The 21,385-nt window shown below is 59.3% G+C and overlaps 2 protein-coding genes across 2 annotated transcripts in view; one reads left to right on the top strand and one right to left on the bottom strand.

Moving 5' to 3' along the window:
* The window catches only part of LMTK1 (lemur tail kinase 1), a 9,812-nt gene extending 8,094 nt beyond the window's left edge, over positions 1 to 1,718 (top strand). Inside the window, 2 exon segments of the mRNA XM_086473837.1 lie at positions 1,136 to 1,182; positions 1,569 to 1,718. Of these exon segments, the coding sequence (XP_086329963.1) occupies positions 1,136 to 1,182; positions 1,569 to 1,718 (197 nt within the window).
* A 300-nt stretch (positions 1,719 to 2,018) lies between these two features.
* Positions 2,019 to 21,385, bottom strand: part of BAIAP2 (BAR/IMD domain containing adaptor protein 2) — a 46,453-nt gene continuing 27,086 nt past the window's right edge. Inside the window, 9 exon segments of the mRNA XM_086473404.1 lie at positions 2,019 to 2,042; positions 2,044 to 2,089; positions 7,105 to 7,139; positions 8,889 to 9,051; positions 9,309 to 9,377; positions 9,487 to 9,688; positions 10,207 to 10,408; positions 11,063 to 11,290; positions 13,458 to 13,610. Coding sequence (XP_086329530.1) covers positions 2,019 to 2,042; positions 2,044 to 2,089; positions 7,105 to 7,139; positions 8,889 to 9,051; positions 9,309 to 9,377; positions 9,487 to 9,688; positions 10,207 to 10,408; positions 11,063 to 11,290; positions 13,458 to 13,610 — 1,122 coding nt within the window.

Consider the following 21,385-nt stretch of genomic DNA (forward strand, 5'->3'; position numbering starts at 1 on the left):
TTGTATTTTTTATCAGTGCTGATTTCCATACAGCTCCCAGCATGTGTGTCAAATATCATCGGGCCAATAATAAAGTTTTTAAAATATCTTAAGCCGTTTCTTGCCCAGATCATTGCCCGGCACGCAGGCAGCGCTGCGCATCAGGCCGGGGCTGGGACTGGGGGCTGGAGACCAGGGATGCTCCGGGGCCAGGCGGGTGGCCTCTGGCCAAGGGAAAACACTGCGGGGTGGGAGGGGATTTTATTGCTCATAAATTACTTTTTCTCATAAAAATTATTTCAGGTTACATCTTGCAGGTTCCACCAAGCCAGGAGGTGCAGCGAAGCCCCACGGGGCTGGCTGGAGCCTGGGGTGGCTGCCCGGGGGGTCCCTGGGGGGCACAGCAGCCCCTGGCACAGGGCTGGAAGAGGACAAACGCTGGTCCGGTGGCCAAGTGGACCCCAAGCGTGCCCCCACCCTGGGCTGGGAGCCCCCCCAACCCTCTCCCACCCACCACCCTGCACCCCAGCAGAGCCTTTCCCCTCACCCCTGCCCTGTCCGGCCCCCCCCACCCATCTGCTCCAGCCCCAGGAGAGGAAGAAGCGGCACATGGACCTGAAAACCCCCCAGCCCTTGTGCGCAGCCAGAGCCTGGGCGGTGGCGGGAGAAGCCGCTTTTCTGCGGCGGAGCTGCAAAAAAAAAAACATCGGAGGGGACCCGGCAGCGATGAGCCATCGCGTCTTGACTGGGAACGAGCCCTGCCAGCACGGAAACCCGCAGCGCCCGGGGCTCTCCGCGCTCAGCGACGCACCGGCTGAACGGGCCGCGGTGCTGAGCGATGGAGAAGTGCAAAATGACGAAACACAACAGAAAAGGCAAAAACCTCCGAGGGCGCTGGCTGGCACGCCACGCCACCGCTCGCCCGCGGGAGGACGTGGGTCCTGCCCAGAGCTCCCCTTCTCCCCATGCCCGCAGCAGGGGTGCGATCCTCGTGCTGGCTCGGCTCTGGGAGCTGTGGGAATGAGCCAGGAGCCAGCTCGCTCATGGGCACACACCTCAGCAACAACCTTAGCAAGTGTGTGTGTGTATATATATATGTGTATATATATATATATATGTATATTTTAATCTGTATCTATCTCTCTCTCTCATGCAGCCCTAGTAATAGAGGAAGAGCAAACAGCCAAGCAAGAGGTCTGGACGGTGAGAGCCTGTTTGAGGGGAGCACCCTTCAACCACCAGGCACCCTGTGGCCCCGGGCACCCCAAGGCACGCTTAAACAGAGCCCTCACCTCCAAAAGTATTTTTTTTTTCTAGCTTATATTTTACAGCAGTACCATAATACCCTCCTGTACACAGAGCCCTGGCGCTGCAGGAGCTCTGGGAGCGGAGCCAGCCCCGTCCCCGTCCCGGCGGGGGCTGCAGTGCCAGTACCACCACTGCCCACGTCCCACCCGCCTCCAGCCTGCGGTGGGCGAGCGGAGCACAGGGCAGGTGGCCAGGGTCTCACAGGAGCCTGGGAGCTGCCTATGGCTCCCACCCACCTCCTTGGCTTGCACGGGGGATCCCAGCTATCCTGCCTGTCCCAGGCGTCCCTCTGGGCCGGGCTGAGGGGAGCAGGGGGAGCATCTACCCTCTGCCATCACTGCTCCACCCCATGTGAGCCCCAAGCGCAGCTCGCCTCTGGAGAGCAATTTCCAGCTGAGGCCGTTCTCCCAACCGTGGTGAGCTGCTGCTAAGCCTAGAAGCAAATCCGGCTACGGGACATGCTGGGGGTGCAGGGGGGGGGGCTGCCATGGCGCTGGCTCTGCGCAGGCAGAGGACAGGCTACGTGGCAGCGGTTTAACCCTCTGCCACCGAGAGGAATAAGCTGGGTCTAGAGAAGAGAGAACTAGGGCACGAGCTTTAGCCTTTGGCTTTCAAAGCAGCAGGATTAAATAAACTCTGCCTAAAAAATGAAGTCCTGGAGAGCCGGACATACAGCAGCGAGGAGGAGGCGGCGAGTGCCGCATGGCACGACGGGCACCAGCGCTCCCGGATCAGCTGATGAGTGGAGCCGAGCGGTTCGTTCGTCACCGTTGGCTTCAGCTGGACGTTGGCAAAGGGGTTTCTGCAGAGAAAGAGGAAGGCAGAGTTGAGCAGGAGGGATGGCGGCAGCAGGACCTGCGAGGATGGGGCACCGACACAGCAAGCAGCCATCTGGAGAGACCCCCGGAAAGCTTTTGCTGCAAAGCCGAGGTGGCTCTGCTCGCTGCAGCGCTGGGTGCCCCCCAGGGCTGAGCCCAAGCCCGAGTGGGGCTGTTGGCAAGCCCAGAGCAACCAGCCCTGGCCCCTCCACCCGCCCGGGTTCATCAGCATTTGGGAAGGGGTGAAGCTGGAGCTGCTTTGCCCTGTGGAGCCCTTGGGCCAAGCTGTGCCCTGCTCCTCTCACAGTTAAAGATGTCGTAGATGGAAGAGATCAGCTGGCGAGGGCTGCTGCTTGCGGGGTGTTTCCCTACCTCGCTTTCCAGCAGGCCTAAAGCTGGGGCTGCCAAGGGGAGGGCTCAGGGCTGGAGAAGCTGCTCCAGCCCCCCAGGCTGGGCTCCAGCTGTCCCTGTATGCAGGAGCACCCTGAGACCACCTGGCTCTGCACTGTGCCGCTATGGGGGAGCAGGGGGGTACCCCTCCCTGCATCCCCTGTGCCGTGGGATGCATGGGGACCCCCTGGCCAAGAGCACAGCTTGCAGCTCCGTGCAGAGCGTTGGTGCTGCGCCGGCTGGGAAGCCGCTGAAGAAGCTCAATATCCAAGAGAAATGGTGTGGGGAGAGGAAGGGCAGCCGGGTGAGCTGGCTGCGCCGGAGGAGCTCGGCTGGGCCACGGGATGGAGCGCAGCCCAGCTCCCACAGACCAGCCCGGCGAGTGGCCAGGCTGACCTGGGCTTTTACCTACCTGGGGTGTCCCCAGCACTGTTCCGTTGCCCTCAACGCTCTGCCACCAGGGCAACGCTTTCCGTGGCCAGCCCATGGCTGCCCACGGCACCTGCAAACCCGCAGCCCCGGCCTGTACGTGTCCTGCCGCCGGGATGGGGGATGAGGGCTGCTGTGTGGGGTGCTGTGACACTGGGAGCACCCTTACCCGGCTCGAGGAGGGCCCCTCTGTGTCCTCCTGACAGGAGGTAACTCCCAGGGGGTGCAGGCAGCTGTAGGGGTACCACTGGCTGCCTGGGGTGCACAGCCACCCTGAGCTGCCCGGAGCCATTAGGTCCAAACCTGCACCAGCCACAGCGGCCAAGGGAGCCACAGAGCACCCCTGCAGCCCCAGCCCAGCCTCGGCCTCCAGCCCTCCCCAGGGAGCTGCACAAACCCTCTTCTTGAGGGCAACGGCCGTGTGCCGGCAGCAGGGAGCCCTGCTCGGCCCCCGGCAGTGCCACAGCCCCTGGCACTGCCACAGCCCGGTCCCACAGCCGGGCACAGCTCTGCCATCCCACCATGGGTGCGGGTAAGGTGTTTGCAAGACAAAGGTGACCGTGGGGCTAAGCCCCGTCAGGGGCCCCTGGGGTGACTGGCTGCCTCTGCCTGGACCCGAGCAGGTTGGGGCAGGAGGAAGAGGCTGGGTGCCCCCCAGGCCCCCGGGAAGGGCACTCGCTGCCTCCCCCAGCCCCTCTCCCCTGCTATCCCTCATCTTTCCAAGTGCGCTTGTGCTTTCCTCAAAAGATAAATGGCTTTCGCTTAAAAAATAGGCTAATTAATTTCCCACCTAATTAATGCAGATTCTTAGATCACTTTTCCCCCCAGGATGCCAAAATAGATTCTCAGGACTGGAGGGAGAGGAAAGGTTGCTTTGATGAGTCACCGGGGGTTATTATTTAACTATTTTTGTTCTGGCAAAGAAGAGCCATTGGGATGGGAGCCTGCAGCTCCAGCAGCCGTGGGAAAACCAGCTCATGGATCAAAGGGAAAGGGGGAAGGGGCTCTCTCAGGCTCTGCAATGCCAGCAAGGGGGGCTTCAGCTCCTGGGGAAACTCCTCCATCCCTGCCCGGCAGTCATAGCCAGGGTTAGGATGAGGCAGCTCCCAAAACACATCCCCAGGGTGGTCTACAACCAAGAGAAGCTGCTCAAAAAACTTGACATTAGTGTGGATCTGCTCTGTCCCACAGGAGAGGGCTGGGGACGGCGATGCAGCAACTGAGCCCTGGTGGGACAGCCGGCACCGGAGACCTACGACCAAAGAGGCTGGTTATGGGGAGCAGGGAAGCAGCAGGAGCAGCAGCTCAGCGTCCCTGGGGGAAGCGTGGCCCCAGTGGCAGTGCGAGGAGCCGTGCAGAAGCAGCGCGGTTAAACCGGGAGCTCCCGTCACCGGGACGGGGAGAAGCGGTGACCACAGGAGGGGACGCACTCAGCCGGGTGCAAGGGGGGAAGCAGAGCAGTGGCACCATCCCCGCAGCTGTCACCCACTGCCCAGCACCAGCACACCCAGGGCTCGGCCCCGCGAAATCATCAACTTACTAACTACGGGCAGGGGCACCTCAAAACCTGGCCACTTCAACATCGGGGCTGCAAGGGAAAGAGAAGGCAGGTTGGAGGACACCGGGACGCGCTCCGACCCCTTGATGGGAACAGAAGGTTTTGGTTAAGGAGAGGAATGGGGGCTACGAGCCAGCGGCCGCCCCGCACACAGCGCCTCTGGGCAGAGGAAGCAGGAGGAAGGAAAAAAAAAAAAAGAAAAAAAAAAAAAAAAAAAGAGAAGGAAAAGGAGGAAAAGTGTTTATTGAGTTGCTGGTGCTGCCCGCCGGCTCCCTGCAAGGAGGGGAAGGAAGGGCACGGCCAGCCAGGAGCCACCTGCAGAGGGGAGAAGCCAGGCATGGCGGGGGCTACGGAAGGGAGTGGGGCGGCTTCCTTCCCCCTGCCCCGGCCATCACCGCTTTCCCACCGCTGCCAGGCCGGGAAAGCGCAGCTGCGGCATGCACCAAGCGGCATCGGCATCCCCTTGAGATGCACACGGCGGAGGGACCCGGCCCTTAAACAGTTTTAGCTGCTCCCGCTCAGCAAAGCTGTTTAAAGCCCAGAGGGGCTGAGCGCAGGCAGGCGACCCCCAGGGTGTCCCTTGGGTGCTGAGGGGATGGAGAAGGGAAAAAAAAAAAAGCCACGGCACTGTGCAATGGGCGATGCAGGCGGTGACGGGCAGCACGCAGGCACGGCAGCCGAAAAAGACACCGAGGCCCAGCTCAATGCAATAAATAAAACTTTTATTCAAACAATAACTCAGTACAGGGCACATTTCTCTCTGGCTTTTAAAAAAGGGTTTTCAGCACTTTACAGTCTCCATACAGGCTTTGCTAGGCTGGGTTGGGGTTTTTTTTTGTTTTTTTTTTGTTTTTTCCCCCTCTACATTCAGTCACTCAGTGTGAAATATCCTGGGTTAAAAATATTTAGCAAAATCAGGACATCGATGCAGGAGGGTCTTGTTACAATATGCCCATAGGCCAGTGTATAAAACAAAAACTCGTCCGTGTGTGTGTCTGTATTGCCAGCAATGTCCTAGTAAACAGGCAATGTACGAGGTTTTAAAAATCACATCAGAAAAAGAAAGCGTGTACAGCTCTGCAGTGGAGACGGCCACGGGCACTGGAAGGGCTACGGCCAGGCTCGGCTGCGGGAACGGGACCCCAAGCACCGACCCAGCGCCGGGGTGGGAGACCCCTGGGCGGTGCCGAGCCCCCGGCACAGCAGAAGGGCTGCCTCGCTCAAGCCCGGTTTAGGGATGCGAGCGCGTCCTCGGACGGCTCCGCACCAGCCCTCAGCGCTAACATGAGGTAACAATACCTTGCTACAAAAAATATATATATATATATTTATAAAACAACCAGGAGTAACCCTTCCAGGGGGGCTGCCCGCTGCGCCCCATGGCTGGCGAGACCCCAGCCGAGAAGCAGCCCTTTCCCCGGGACAGGAGCTCTGCGCCATCCGCTTCTCCCAAAGCCACCGCGACAGGCGGTTGGATGGAAGCGGATCAGGGCGAGGGGGCGGCGCGGGGCTGCTGCCCGCCACAGGAACGGCATCCCGGGCACGGGCATCCCGGATGCTCGGTAACAGTACGGACACCAGAGGCCATGCATATTTGTTCCAGTCTGGGAGGTTTTGTCCAGGCTCGTGCGAGGCGGCTGGCGTGCAGCCCCAGAGGAGGGAGAGTGCATCGCTAACATTCACACGGGAGTACAAAAACTGGGTCCCACTACAGTGTAAACTGCATCCAGGCTGCTTCAAAGCGAGCACAGACCGATGGGCAGTTTTTCTGCTCTGAAAAGGCTTCAGAAACAAGGGCACTGTGAACACCGGGGGAGGGGTGGAGAAGCACCATGGTTTCCTTGAAGATCACAAGAGTTTAAAAACCGAAAGAAATAGAGAAAGAGAAACAAGGGGGAAAGGAAAAAAAAAAAAAAAAAGGGAGGAAAGAAGCAGACAGCTCTTCCAAGCAGCAAGGGGCCGCCGCTAGCCAAGGTGTCCTCACACCGTTGATACCAAACTGCCACTGCCGCTGCGGAACAAAGCACAGGAGACTGCCAGAGTGGCCGGCACCACCGGCGCGCACCGCGAGGCAGCGCCGTGCCCAGGAGCCCAGCTCCCCAGCACGGTGCCACGGGGCCCAGTGTCAGCGCCCCTGCCGCAAAGTGGGGCGGCGAGCTCGACCCCTGCCCATCACTGCTTTGCTGGCAGCGGTGGGTTTGGGGTTTATCCCCAAAAGCAGCTCCAAGGCAGAGGGAATGGGGACAGAGGAGCTGCCGAGCGGGAGAAGGTGCCGGAGAAAGACCCCGAGAGCACAGGCTCTCCGTGGCCTCGCTATCCGGGTGCCAGCCCCAGAGAGGAGCCTGGGGAGACGCGACTCTCTCCAGCAAAGCACATGGGGTGCGAGGTCAGGGACCCAGGGGCTGGCCCCCAGGACGCCCTCCTTGGGAGATGCTGGGTCCCTCCGCGCTCACAGACGAGACCTGCACCGCATCCTCCACCGCACGGCCCCATCCCAGCCCTCGCCTGGCCCCCGGGGCGCCTGTGCAGGGACCCCTGTGGGGACACAGTACCACGGCTTCACTCGGAGCCAAAAACCAACACTTCACTTTCAGGTAACATGACAGGAAGGTGAAGTCTTACCTGCTGACAGACCTCGTCCCGTAGTCATCGAGACCCTGCGGAGAGGAGGGGAGGAAGCACGGTGAGGGGCGGGGGACGAACGAGGCGAGGGTCACACAAACAGACCAAAGTGCATCGGGACCAAGAGCCAATGCATTTGGAGAGGAAAGGGAGATATGGAGATGGTTCGGATGGGATTTAGACAGCAAGGAGCCAAGTTGCACAGCTCCCTTCGGAGCAGAACTTCATCTGGCAAGACAAGGGAAAGCAGCAGCCGGGAGAGCTCCAGTCCGCTCTGCCCAGCCCCACTGTGGTACAGAGCTCTGGCCACTTTCGAGGCGAGACACACTTGAAAAGGGATTGAACAAGTTGGAGAGACACCAGCGAAATGTTCTGTGGAAAGGTGTGTTTGTCTGTATTAACTCCCACCAGAAACCCACAGGGGTTTGGACCATTTTCTCCTTCAGCCGGTTCTGAACAGCCTTTGCTGTGGGAAAGGACTGCACTGGTCTGAGAAGTAGCTGCGGACTGGGCTCAAGGACACTGGTCCTTGGGCGAGGAGCTGCCCTGGGATACATGACAAATGTGGGGCCACTCCAGGAATGAGTGGGAGTTGCTGGTCTCCGAGCTGGCCACGCACCAGAGATCGGAGACCTGCATTCCCACCACCCCAGGAACACTCCCAATCAAAAAACACCACATCCAGCAGCAAACCCTGCTGGGAAAACCCAGCAAACAGCAAGAAGTGGGTCCTGCGCTTCTGTCCCATCCCCTGCAGAGAGGGCTGGAGCTGCCGCCTCTCTGGAGCGCCCTGCTGAAGGGTCGGGTGCTGCATGGCCACCTCTCCCCCTCCTCATCCTCTCCCTGGCTGCTGGCACGTGCCAAGCGCTCTGGGGAAGCCAACGTGGCTCATCCCACCACGCTTACTCTGGCAGGGAAGCCCCACCATGCCAGCAGCTCCTGCGTTCAGCTGATCTCATCCACACACCCATCCTTCCTAACGTGTTGGTCAAGAAGCCCTGAGCACATCTTGGACAACCACCAGCGCCCTCGCCGGGGTCTGCCCCAGCCCCGCACGCTCACCCCAGCGTTCCCACAGGACCATCACCGGCTTGAATTGGCACGTGCCAGAGAAAACGCTTCCAGCTGCCTGCGAACAGCCTGTTTCTGGTGGGAGGCTCCCATGGAGTCGGCAAGTGTTGTCCTTTGGGGGTTTACGGTGCCGTTTTGTGCCATTCGCTCCCTGTGCCTTGCCCGCTCCGCCCAGGCGAGCCAAACCGGCCCATCCTCTCCACCCGGTGCTCTCCTCTCCTGCCGCCTCCCTGCGTCCCCATCCCTTCTCCCCAGGAGAGATGTTCGGCAGGAGATGGGGCCCCGGGCAAGGCACACGGGTTGCTGGGCAAAAACAGCCAACTGCCCGTAAATCCCAAGGGAAACATTGCGTGCGTTCGGACTTACAGCTGTCGACCTAGCGTAAGGCTTGTAGTGAGCGGAGGGTGGTTGGCAGAGGCCACTGGAATAGTCTTTAATTGCACAACCATAGGGCATTAGGTAGTCCTACAAACAACGAACACAGGTTGGAGAGCGGCCCTCCTCCACCTCCGCGCAGTCTGCACCACGCCAAGACTGAGAAGATGCTTTAACACATTCCATCCTTCTGCTTTAAAGACACAGGAGACGCCGCAGACACCCGGGCCGCCACGTGGCGGGCTCCAGCAGGGGCTAAACGCTTTGCTCGCGTGTCTCCCGTTTATAAGAAGTCCCCCCTCAATGTGGGAGAAACCCCCGCTGCCCCCCGGGCTCACCTGGGAGAAGGCAGGCACGGCCACGCTGTACGGCCTCTGCTTGAAGGTGTTGACGCCTTGCGTCGGGAAGGCTTGGGAGGCCATGCCGTAGTCGGGCGGTGGGATGGCGATGTCGTCCTTGTCCAGCAAGTTGCCAGTGCTGCTGCTCTTCCCTTGCTGCAGGCTGGGTGAGGGGGGGACCCACAGCAGAGCCATCAGCACCAGCCTACCCCAAGCCGAGACCCCCCAGGCTGCCCATCCACCCATGGCAGGGGACCCCATGGCCAAAAAGACCCCTCCGAGCCAGCCACCACCTGCCCATGCTGGGAATTATTCCTAACGATGTGCATCATGTCCAAGGGAAAAGGAGTATTCCCCTCCCGAGCTCATGAAGCTGCCCTAGAAGGGGCGCTCGCCACGGCACCTGCGCGATGCTCCTACCTTGCGTGGACCCGCTCGCTGCCGTCGCTGTCAAGGACCCGTGTGTAGGAGAAAGGAAACCAGCCCCTCCTGAAAAGCAAAGGCAGGGGATGAAGCCAAACTCACATTTATTCACAAAGGATCCAGGAGAGGCTGCACCCGGGGTGCAGCGGTTCACGGGCACGGCCACGGCACTCACATCTTTGTTTTCTCGCTCTCTCCATAGTGCCAGCCATCCCTCGCCTCTGGAACCAGCAGCGTGATCAGGTCACCCTCCTTGAAGCTCAGGAGGGTGCTGTTATCTCCAGCAGCATGAGAGAAAATGGCCTGCACCCTTGTCCTGCCGTTCCTCTCGAGCCCTGCGGCCATGGAGCTGGAGCGCGGCAGTGTCTTGTTTTCGGCTGGTGGAAGACAGAGACCAACGAGTGCCCCGAGTCCTTCACCCTGCGGCCAAGCCCAGGCACAGCCTGGCACAACTAGGGGCAGGACAGGTCCCTAACCTCACTTCTTTTACCCCAAGTGCCAATAAAATCTTCAGTGTGACTCGCACTTTCCCCCTTAACGAGCAGGATCTCAGGCAGCATCTGGCCACCGCTCTCGGCATCACCCACCAGTGATGGCAAAGGGAGCAGTGAGATTCTTCAAGATTTTCCTCCTGGAAACGCTGTCTGTTGGCCAAAACCCACCCAGCCCAGCTCTGCTCATTTCCTAACCCCAGGTCCAGAGGAAGGAGCAGCACTTGACGCTGATGGGATGCTGCCGCTCACTGTGCCGCCACCTCCAGCATCCCCAAAGACCCTCCTCACCGCGGCTGCGGCTGGCCCCGGCTGACTGCTCCCCGTGAGCACCGCCCAGCGCAGCCTGCGCCACGGCACCCCAGCAGCACCCGCAGCGCAGGACGGGGAGGACAGAGCCTCACCTGACACGTAGCTGTTTTTCGGTGGCACGTTTTTGCGAACTGGGAGTGTATTGGAGTAAGAGTCACTCAGCTGCTTCTGAGGCTGGGGAGGAGATAAAGATTTGGGCTGTGCTGGCTTCATCTCAGACCAGTGGTTGTACCCGTCACTGTCTGGGCCTGAGACTCCGTTCATCACCGGCATGGCCTCCTGCGCCGACATGCGCTATGGAGAGAGGAGAGGGGGGCGGGGGGGGGGAAGACGGGGAACGTCTTCATTAGGGTATCCCACTGCAGCTTCTGCAGCGGGACGCAGCTCGAGGGAAGGTGGCTCACAGCAGACCAGAGCTTCAGCCTGTTGGGTTTAGTTCCCTGCAAACTGCTCTGGGTGGTGGGAGCAGCGTGGTCACCTCTGTGGTATTTTACTGCTCCAAGCTGCCTTGCACACAATAAATCCCTCCTGAGCTCTATTGCTCAGTTTGTGCCCCCACATCCAGGGGGAGACCCTTTTCTGAAGGGTCTTTCAGCCCAGGGGTCCCTCCAAGCACCTTCTCCTGCAGTTACTGGGGTACCTCGGTTGAGCCCCACAGCTCTGGCACCAGCCTGGCTGGGTGAGTCCAGCTCATGGGTTCCCCAAACCACCCCCCCAGGAGCCCCTGCCCCTCTGGAGCTCAGCAACGTGGGCACAATGGGATGGGACAGGCTGCCCGTCCCCATGCCAGGCTCCTCCCCGCATCCCAGGGCGGCGCCGTCCATCCCTGCACACCAATGACCGTCCATCAAGAGGAAACTTGCTGAGGACAACGGTGACACTGGCCCGGGCTCGTCCCTCCGGCTTTGCTCAGAAGGGCAGGACAACTTCCACCACGGAAATACTTACTCCTACAAAAGGTGCCAGCTCCGGGGGGACAGGGAGAGGTTTGGCACCAGGGATGGGGTCAGAGATGATGAGGTTGGATTTGGATGTAGACAGAGGGCTGGGCATAATGGTGCCATTGCTGCTGGCAGCCATCTGCTGCATCAGCTGTATAGCGCGGTCCGGGATCTTGTTGGGATCCGAGCAGGACTGCTGCCACAGAGGCAGCTTCTGCGTCAGCATCTCCTTCCCCTGCGACAGAGAAAAACGAGGTGTGAGGGCGCAGGGGTGCAGGGGAAACCACCCAGCTCTGCACCCCACCCTGGGCAGCGCTGCACGGGTCCGGCGCTGGCCTGATCCTGGCTGCAAGATTGATCAGCTCCTCTGTGTGTGGCATGGATGAGAGAAAACACGGCGGCTTCCAGGCTCTGAAACCAGCTGACCCAGGAAGGTGTCATAAAAAATGGAAAGGAGGGAAGGAAAAGGTAATTCATCCTCCCAGCTTATCCCAAGATACCCTGCGCAGGGCAGCTCCAGGAGCAGAGGGGCTGTAGGGAGCTGGGCAGGGTGCTGTGCTCCTCAGGGAACAGCACTGCTCAACCGAGTGGAGAAAGAAAACGTGAGCAAAGGCTGGGGCACAGGATGTGCAGCGCACAGTTGTGCTCTGTGCTGCTGCCCAGGTCCTGAGGGATAAGCGTCACGCTTAGGGCTGCTCAGCCCCAAAAGCCTCTGGCCCCACCACCCCGCAGCTAAACCGCCATGTCCTGGCTGTGGGCAGGATGGGCAGCCCCCCACTGCCGTGCTCCCAGCCAAGGGGGAAGAAAAACTTGCCCTTATTCAGGTAACACACTCGTGCCGTGTGAGTGAGCATCCCATCGCGTGGCTCTCCGAGGGAGGAGATGTCCCAACCCACCCCGAGGTCATTCCCCAGCCAAGCACCACGCAGACCCCCAGCCACCCAAACGCCAGGAGTGGTGGCTCTGGTAAGCCCCACAGCCAGCTCACCCACGGCACAGGGTGACCTGACGCCTCTGCACGGCATCTTGACCGGTCTCACCTGGAGACAACTCTGACCCCACATACCAAAAAACACCTTCAAGCCAATTTCAGAGTTCCCGGACTTTTCCCCACTATCGGCCACCGGCTCCAGGCGAGGCACGGCCTCGCCACCCAGACTGCGGCTGCTGCCAGCATCCCCCGGGAGCCGCAGGCAGCAGTGGGATGGCATTTTTAGCCGGCAAGGCCCACGCCGGCTGCCAGGCTGGTGCATGGCCGGGCGCCCACGTCACACATACACCCACCGCGCTCTGGATGAGCCACCTGCAGAGCGCCTCTTGCAAAACCACCCTCCATGTGCCGCCGAAAGAAGTTCCTGGTTTCACCGTGCCGCAGCCACGCTGTGGGTGCCGGCACCCTAGTGCCTGCTGACCTCCCCACATCCCTGGGGGGGACACTTCCCCCCCCCCCCCGCACTACAGGAAGGGTTCACATATGCCAAGCATCGATCCAGCCCGTGGTGCGAGGACAATGCTGACTAATCCAAACTCCTCCTGCTCCCTGGTGCCAAGCGCGGCAGTGACAGATGGGTGCTGTGAGCGCCGGGGGGTGGCGGTGGGGAACAACCGGAATGGGAGCACGAGGCTGTGGAAGCAGCGCCGATGTTCCCAGCCCTCGTCTGGATGGATTCCGCTCTGGACCAGCGCAGGGGGATGCTGCTCCCCAGGCTGGCAGGCAGCAGCTCCAGCCCCTGGACATGGGCTGCCTGGGAACGGGCGAGAGGGGGTTTGGAGCAGCAGTTTAACCTCTGGTTGAATCCCCACTTTGCCAAGGGCAGGGGGCAAGGCGAGGGCCAGAGCGAGCCTTGCCAGGCAGGCAGCGCTGCTCCGACTCTGAGCAGGAACGTCGCTGCTTTGCCAAACCACGAGCTGACGCAGGGAGGAACCCGACCAGCCTCTACCAGGGCAGAGCCCTCAGACCTCGGTGACCACGATGTGCGGGAGAGATGAACTGAGCCCCATCCACCTCCTGCACGCTGCAGAGCGGCCGGCACCACCCGGCTGAGCCAGACGGCGGGATACGCTGCCAGGCTCTGCCACCGGCACCGCCACGTTGGCACTCCCAAACCCCAGCTGGACCAGTCTATCCTGCGCAGCCAGAAGCTGCTTTGAAATGCAGAGCAGCGCCCACGGGAGACGGGCCCCCTCGGGGTGCAGCCGGGAGGGCAGGACAGCCCCAGGACAGCCCTGCAGCACCCGTGGCTCCCAGGGCACCTTGCCCGGGGGTCACCCACTGGTATATCCCCACCACCACTGCCCCCCCGAGCCGCAGGGGCTGCCACCAGCTGCGGCTTTCAGGAGATGAGCCCAGCGTCCGGGGGGAGCACGGCGGCAGAGCGGTGGCTCTGGTGGAGCCGACTCACCTTGGCGTGGTAGGTGATGGCGCTCTTCGCTACCGCGCACTGTTTCTCTACCAGGAAGCAGAACCGTCTCCTCTCTTCTGTGAGCGCCGTCTTGTAGCCATCAGAGACGTAGTTTTCCAGCTCGCCTTGCTTGTTGCTGATGGCTTCGATGTACTGGAACAGGAAGAGACGCAGAGAGGTGGCTGCCTTCCCCGCTTGGCCCACTGAGCGCCTGCCCCTCTGCGCGCAGGGGAGGGGGATGCTGCGGCACCCTCCGGAGAGGGGTCGACAGTGCGGCTGTTGAAGGGGGGTCAGCAGGGCAGGGCGCCCTCAGGACCTCCCCCTGCCCCCCAAGCCCAGGACACACACACATGTGCCTGCGCGTCCCCTCCAACCCGCCCTTACTCATCGGAGCGCCCCTACGCAGAGGCGCTGACTCAGCGCGGGGGCCGGCAGCCGCGCGGGCGGCGGGACGAGCTGTGCCGCGTGCTGCCGCCCTCTCACCAAACGGGCGCCCGAGCCCCACCGAGGCAGTCGCCCTGGCAGCAGAGGAAATCGCCCCCATCGCCCAAGGGCTGGTAGTGGCGCCCTGCTCAACCGCTGCCGGGCACCGCGGCACACGAACCACCGCGGAGCCCAGCGCAGGCTGAACACCACCTCCTCTGCTGCCGGCGGCTTTGCCGAAGCGCGGCTTGTGCCCAGCGCTGCCTGCGAGGATGACCCCACCGCCACACGCAGCCATCGGCAAGGCTGACGCTACCGGCAGCGCTTTCAGTTTGCTTGTGCCACCCAGCCGCACGGCGAGCGGTGCGGGGGGACATGGGGACGGTGCCAGGGCAGGGCAGCAGGCTGGCACAGCAGAGGGAGGCACTCTGTTGGCACGGAGTCCTGCTCTACCTGCGTGACTTCTGCCAGCAGGGCTGTGAAACGCAGGGCTTTGCCATACGGGGCATGGAAACGGCACACGGGGCTGGGCTGGAGTAACCCGGCCGCTCGGGCTGGCCCACAGGGTGCAAACGTGGCACCTGGGAGGGCCTCAGAGCAACGCCCGGCACCGCAGGGCTGCGGCTCAGCCACACCATCAGCATCCCTGGGCACAGAGGGCATGAGATGGCCCCAGCTCCCTGACCCAGCCACCTTCTCCTGCTTCAATCCTCTCGGGATGCTCCCAGCCCCTCTGCAGGGAGCTTCCACTCTTGCTGTGGCACTGGGAGAGCAGCCACCAAACCTTTAAGAGGAGCATCTCTCTCGCCCATCGTTGTCCTTCCCGGCAACACCTCCTCGCCACCAGCTCTTCCCTGGGACGGCAGCACCACGCTGAGAAGCCACAACCAACCGCCCAGCCCAGGCACCGCTAAACCTGTTTTAGGAAGTCTGAGCTGCCCTGAGAAGGGAATTAAACTGGAAATTCAGGGCCCAAAGCAGCTTTACTTCTTGCTTCTTGTTTAACAGTTATTTTTAGCGTGCTACAATATTTATTAGCAGACTCACAAAATGGAACAAACCTCAACAAAAGCAGCAAGATGAAGTGACATCCTAGACTTCAAAGGGGGCTTATTTCAGAGCTGGAGCTCCTGCTGCTCCCACCCTGTTCAGAGCATCCTCCTTTGAAAGCAAACCCTGCACAGAGCTTTTGCTGGACCCAGCAAGGTTTTGGGTCTCCCCACCTGCACCAACACAGGTGGGGTAAAGGGGGGTCGGTGAGAAATGGGTAAAAACCCAGTTTGCAACCAACCACCCTGTTTCAAGGAGAATTTTTTTCGCCCCCAAATGAGAAAATCCAGAGCAAACACCTGTGTTTAGGAACAGAAATAAAGGCAGGCAACCGAGCTCATGTCACTGGGCGCAGAAGCACTGGAGGTATTTGCATCACCCCCAAGCGAAGCCGCAGGGAGAGCTGAGTCAGACGGGGGCTGGTGGGGACACAGGGGAGGGCACTGGGGAAGCCAGCGGGCAGCCAGGCTGGGCCAGCAGCGGGCATAGAGGCACCGGGAAGAGCGGCAGCAGCCCCGGGCACGTGCTGGGGGGCAGGAGCAGGCGGCCGTGGGAGGACACGCTCGGTGGGAGTGGGGAGAGCATCGCTCCCCGGAGTGGGCTTGGGACAGCGGCGCTGCCGGCAGCATGCCACCTCCTCCCGGGTATTATTAGCCCTGGGAGCAGCGCAGGGACAGAGCCCAGAGGCATCAGCCCGGCAGCAGTGATGGGGAGCCAGGGGGGAAGGACGGCTGGGGAGCCCCCAGCTCCCACAAGGTCTGGTGCCCCAGCTCCTCCATCGCAGCCCTGCGATGCCCGGGATGGATCGAGCCCTGCTGTCCCCACACCACACCACTAAGGAAAGTTTCCTTCCCTTCTCTCCCGAGGGAAGCAGCGGGACAACGCTCCCTCCCCCGCTGCAGAGCCCTGTTTCTGGAAGGAAACCCAACCCTGACAGCACCTGAAATAGCAGGAGTGAGAGCAGCCCCCGACACCCATCCTGCTTAATTTACTAACTGGGCCATCAGGAACGGGAAGGTGAGGAGTGAAACGAGTCCACCGCCGGGTAATTTAGTTCAGTGGCACAAGGACCATCCCGCCGTGATCCAGGTTTCCCCAGGTCAGACGCAGCCGTGCCCCAGGTACGGGGGTGGGTGAGATCCAGCTCGAGTCCTGAACACACCGTCAACCGCAACCCAGGGAACATCTTCCTCATCTTCACAATGTTAGGTTTTTAGCTTTAATCATGATTTAAATACTCAAAGCCTTATTTACATCCCTGATTTCGATCTTGTTTTGCAAGCATACTTTTAATTATTTCGCTAAAGAAAGGCTTGTCTTAACGGCTGCAGCCAGTTAGAACATGTCGATTCGCAAGCGGAGAGCCTGTGCTCTAAATTTAGTATTCTCAGCGCTTTATATACTTTATGTAAATATGCCTGATGTGCCATTGATTTATTCAGAGCCTTGATTTTTACACGTTATTACATTACAAAATGGCGAGCAACACTCCTTGTTCACTAGGTCGTTTTCATTTTGGATTTGCTCGAACTGACAATAGGCTTTCAAATAATGCATAGAAAGACAATTTAAATAAAAGCCTTGTTAAAGATGTCAGATGCACAGGAAAAAGAGACATAACACACAAAGCACGCTGTAAGATCTCACTACGGTATGCCAAGGAGCAGCACTGCCTTTCACGGGCGAGAGGTGCTCGTCGGGCTCACGGCTCCTTTCCCCGGGGATGGGAGGCATCCCGCAGCCATCCTGCATTTTGAACACTGGCCAAGCACATTTCTCAGCTTGGCACGACCTGACAAGCAGCATAAGGGCCAGGGGAAGGTGCCTCCCTGCCGGCCTCGGGCTCTGCGGCTCAGCATCACCCTCCCCAAGACCTCACCGACAAGCATGTACTGCACAAGTGCTGCATTTTTAATTCAGACACTGATTTCAGCTGTCAGCTTCAAATTCAGATTTTAAGCACCATATAAATAAGATGCCCAGTTTAAAGGAGGGGAAAAAAACCCCCAAAAACCAAATCCAAACCAACATTTGTGACCCAAGCACCCGAAGGGGCAGGGAGCCGGCCGGGGCGGTGCTCGCGGTGGTCACAGCCATGCCAAAAGCCAGAGCACGCGCTAGAGCCACCCAACAGCTCCAGAAACCTTTTCTGGGTTTCTAGGTTGGAGAGGCCTCAAATAACTCCCCCATCCTCCCCCCGCCGCCTCCCGAACGCATCCACTTCCAATTCACCGGGAGCCGCTGACCTAATTAGCAATGTCAGCACGCGGCGGCGCTGGGCGCAGCCGGGCAGAGGGTTTGGTTTAAGACGCTGCCGCGGCTCAGGGACAGGAGCCAGCGGAGCGAGGGCTCCTGCCTGGTCCAGGGAAGCAGCAATGCTGGGGATGGGGAGCCCGGTCCTGGCAGCCCCGTCAGTACGGGTGGCGGTGGTGGCTCAGCCGGGGATCCAGTGGTTCGACCCCTCCTGGCTGCTTGATGCCTGGGGGAGAGGAGCGATGCTGGAGCAAAGCTCAGCCACGCTGCGTCCTGCCAGAGCTGGGCTATCTCCATTCCGAAGCCAGACCGAGTTACCCCAATGGGTCAGATAGTAAATTAGGAACAAAAAACCCATGAAAGATGCTGCAAAGTCTCCAGCTCAAGCAGCTGCTGTCATCCCCAGCACAGAAAAGTCAGGACACATAAAGGCCCTGCTGCTTTCGTTAACATCTTCCCAACGCCACTCCAAAGCTGACAGCTGGAGGTGTGTGAAGATGAAAAAGCATCCGAGAAATGTCAAGACCTGAGTTCTTTTCAAGTGCACACCGCCGTCAGCGTAGTTAGGGCAGGTGAAACAGCAACATCATCACTGAACTTCAGTCGAGCCTTTAACAACCACCCATCCTTACTGGAAAAAAAAATTAGTTCAAATCATTCTGCCCAAGCCAAGAACGTGCAAAGCAGTCAGGAAGATGAGCCAAGGGCGATGCTAATCACCACCGCGCTGAGCACGACTGCAGAAGTCATCACTATAGATCTTTGTCAGCGATCAGATGCCTCTGCCGCTGCCACAGGCTGAGCGAAGGACCGGCCACAGGGACAGGAGGGGACCGAGAGCAGGCAGAAGCCAGCAAGGTTGCTTTTCAGGGGCCACCAGCTAACCACGGTGGGCACAGCAGGGAGTTTTGAGACCAGTAAGCCAGTAACACCACAGGGGAGCAGGCAGTGGGCACACTGCTAGCCGGCATCAGGAGGGAGCCAGAGCAGGGAGGGGACTGTGCCTCCACACTGGCTCCCACCACCAGGTTCCCATCCCGGGGACGGATGGGTCAGGACCAGGGGGGAAGAGAGACAAAGGAAAGAGGGGAAGGGAGAGGATGCTGCGAGCTGTGCCGGACTGATGCAGCAGGCTGAAATACCTGGAAGGAGTAAACACCAAGACAAGGGAGGATTTATTTAGGGAACCACAAGGGAGAATAATTAGAAAGTAATGGGATAAAATAAGAAGTTAGGCTGATTAACAGAGGAAGAGCATCTAAGCTGTTGAATAGTCTCAAGGAAAAAAAGCTGAAACCTTACCACGGCATATAGCCAAACTGAGGAAAATAAGAAGCCTGGGGATCCTCAGACCTGACAGCTCCCGGGGAAGGAGACGGCTTCTCCTCTTTCCCAGAATTTGCTCCTTGTGTGGAAGCCAGTGGACCCTGGAGCAGCCTTGGGGGAGATGCCGTCCCCTCTCAGCTCCCTCCAGCCTCCATCATCGCCCACACGTGTTACAGATGGAGAGGGAGGTTGGTCTGTTTAGCCAGAGCGACGCCGTATTCGAGCCCTGGGATATCAGCGGCTCTTCCCAGCAGAGCGCAGCTGGGAAGGAGACTGAGCTCAGAAGTGAGCCTGAGGTGACCTAACCCCCCTTGTAATAAGGCAAATAAAGCAACAGACCAAACCCTCTCCCGCAGCAGAGGACGCCCATACGTGGGTCACCATGGGAGCCAAACCACGTTTCACTGCTGTTTGCCAGGACAAAGCCCCCCTCAGAGCCAGGGGACCCCACCTCACCGCAGCCGTCCGCTGTCAGATGGCTTCTGTGCATCTGGCACACGGGAACCCCAAAGCTCTGCACCTTTCCTGGGGAGAAGACAAACTGCCCCTGCCCAAGTACCGACACCTCCAGCCGGGGAAGGTCTTTCAGTGCCGGCACCCACCGCGCTGCCCACCAGCCTCCGCCGCTCCACCGCTATCCCCCCGTGGCCAAACCCCTCCTCTGGGGTGCTGCGGCCGCCGCCGCGCTGATGGTGCCCAAAGGTGACACAACGCAGTGAGCGGATCGGAGGGAGCACGGCCCCGACAGCTGCCCTGCTGCGAGGCTGCCAGCCCCCCCTCCCGCCGCCGAGAAGGGCTGCCGCCCCTCGCCACGCTGCCCGTCTCACACATCTGTGCATCGGCCCCTGCGCCTCAGCCTTCCACCGCTCCTGCAAAGCTCCATCCACGCACGCATGTGATCTTACATAAAATTCAGAGAGTGAAACAGCAGGCGAGCGAGTGCTTTCTCCAGCCGGCTGTGCGGGGGTTTCACAATCAATCGCTTAAAATGTTCCCTCAGTACAGGGACACTCTGGATCAACAGCTCCATGCACAAGGTTCGGTACCAAAATGCTCACCAGACATGGCCCTGACCCGCACAGGCACGGGGACAGAGGGACCAGCTTTCCAGAAAGTCACTTGAGGCACCTCAGCCCCGAGGAAAAGCAGTTCAGGTACTTCCCAAAACTGGGATCCCTCTCAGTCCCAACCCGGCCACAGCAAGGACACTCTGACGCTGCCCACGACCGCAGCAGCTCGGCCCCGGAGCTGATGCATCGCCCCTCCCCGCACCCACTGACTGTATTCGCTGGGACTGGACACCCACAGCCTAACCCAGCTTTACAGCACGATAAAACCTGGAGAGGGTTACCTGGAGCTGCTGAGCTTTTACATAATTCTTCCCTATTTGACTTTCACATAAGCCCTTGTAACCTGGTTTGTGCAAACTCCTTACCAGTTAGAGCTTCTTGACCTATACCTAAAATTATTTCACCTGATGGGAATATCAAAATGAGGTTTCAATTACAAGAGTTTATAAACCCCCCCCAGGTTATTTGGCACAGTGGTATTTAATGCTTAAGATGTTCCCGCAGGAGCAGGTGTAGGTGTGGACAGCAGAAGACGCATCGGGGCAGGAGCTGAGCCCACCGCCTCCGGCTCGGCAAAGCCCTGGCTCTGCAGGGGCTGGGAGGAGCAGGGAGCTCCCTCCGTCCCTCCGGAGTTACCGGGGCGGCTGCTCGCCGGCACAGCCACGCCAAAAGCCCTTTCACCCGGGTCAGGCACAGCCTTTCACCGCAAACAGCCGGCTTCAGCTTTGCTATTTAGGCTGAATTACAGCCATCTTCGTCTCAGTCCAATGGAGAAATCCAATTGTTCATAGCATTAATACGATTTGATAAATAGTTTGAACCAACGTAACTTCATTGCTGAGCTGCTGAGTCAATGAAGGTCCCAAATCCATCGCGACCTTGATTTCATAGCTTGATCATAACCAGCATTTAATGAAATTACAGCAGTTTAGCTTCCTTGGTGATAGTTTAATCTTAATACTGTTCTCATTCTTCTTCATAAAAGATGTGTAGGGAATGGAATTGGTTTATTCTCCCAGTTTTCAACACAGGTGAAAAAAAAAATCTCTGTAGCTACATAATCAAGAGGAGACACTCGAGGCAGTCAGCTGTCCCAGCTTTCATTCCTCACGTGTAACAACAGCTCCAGACTGATTCACAAGGAATATAAAGCCTGGCTTTATTGTGACATTCAGCAGCAACAATCCACAAGCCCAGCATCTCCCTTGACCGTGACAGACAAAGCTTTGGGGATGGAAAAAATCACTCCTGCAATGTAATTGCACTTTGAGCTGCTTTTAAGTGACGTGAGTCGTCTTTACTGAAAACCACAAGGTGTTTTAAATCCTCAACCATTATAATCCACCCTCATCAACTGAACTCCACAAAACAAGTGCAAGAGACAGTGGCCAGATGATGTGGGACTTGCAGACAACCTGCATCAGCTCTCTCCATGCCACAAGTGGCTGATGCAGCTCAGGAGAAGCCTCCTGCAAGCGTCCATGAGCGTCACGCTGCTGCCTTATCCCGAGCAGACCTCTTCACCCCTTGTCTTCCCGAAGCTACTGCTCACCAGCCGCAAGATAACTGTGCAGCGCCTGCTGAATATCAGCACTTATTTCTGCGTTATAAAGGGGAAAAATCTGAATGGAAGAGTCTGGGCTGTTTTACTGGGCTTTCTGATCAATCTAGCAGAGCACGGAGCCAAAGCCATGCTGGTACCCTGGCCCAGGTGACGGCTGTCCTCTGCCACCCAGTAAATCAGCGCCTGAAAGTCTCCTCTCACCTCAGCAGAGCGGGGTGGCGGTACAGAAACCACGTCCTGGA

The sequence above is a fragment of the Leptosomus discolor genome, chromosome 15, assembly GCF_034619465.1.
Source record: "Leptosomus discolor isolate bLepDis1 chromosome 15, bLepDis1.hap2, whole genome shotgun sequence".
In the NCBI taxonomy this organism is placed as follows: Eukaryota; Metazoa; Chordata; class Aves; order Leptosomiformes; family Leptosomidae; genus Leptosomus; species Leptosomus discolor.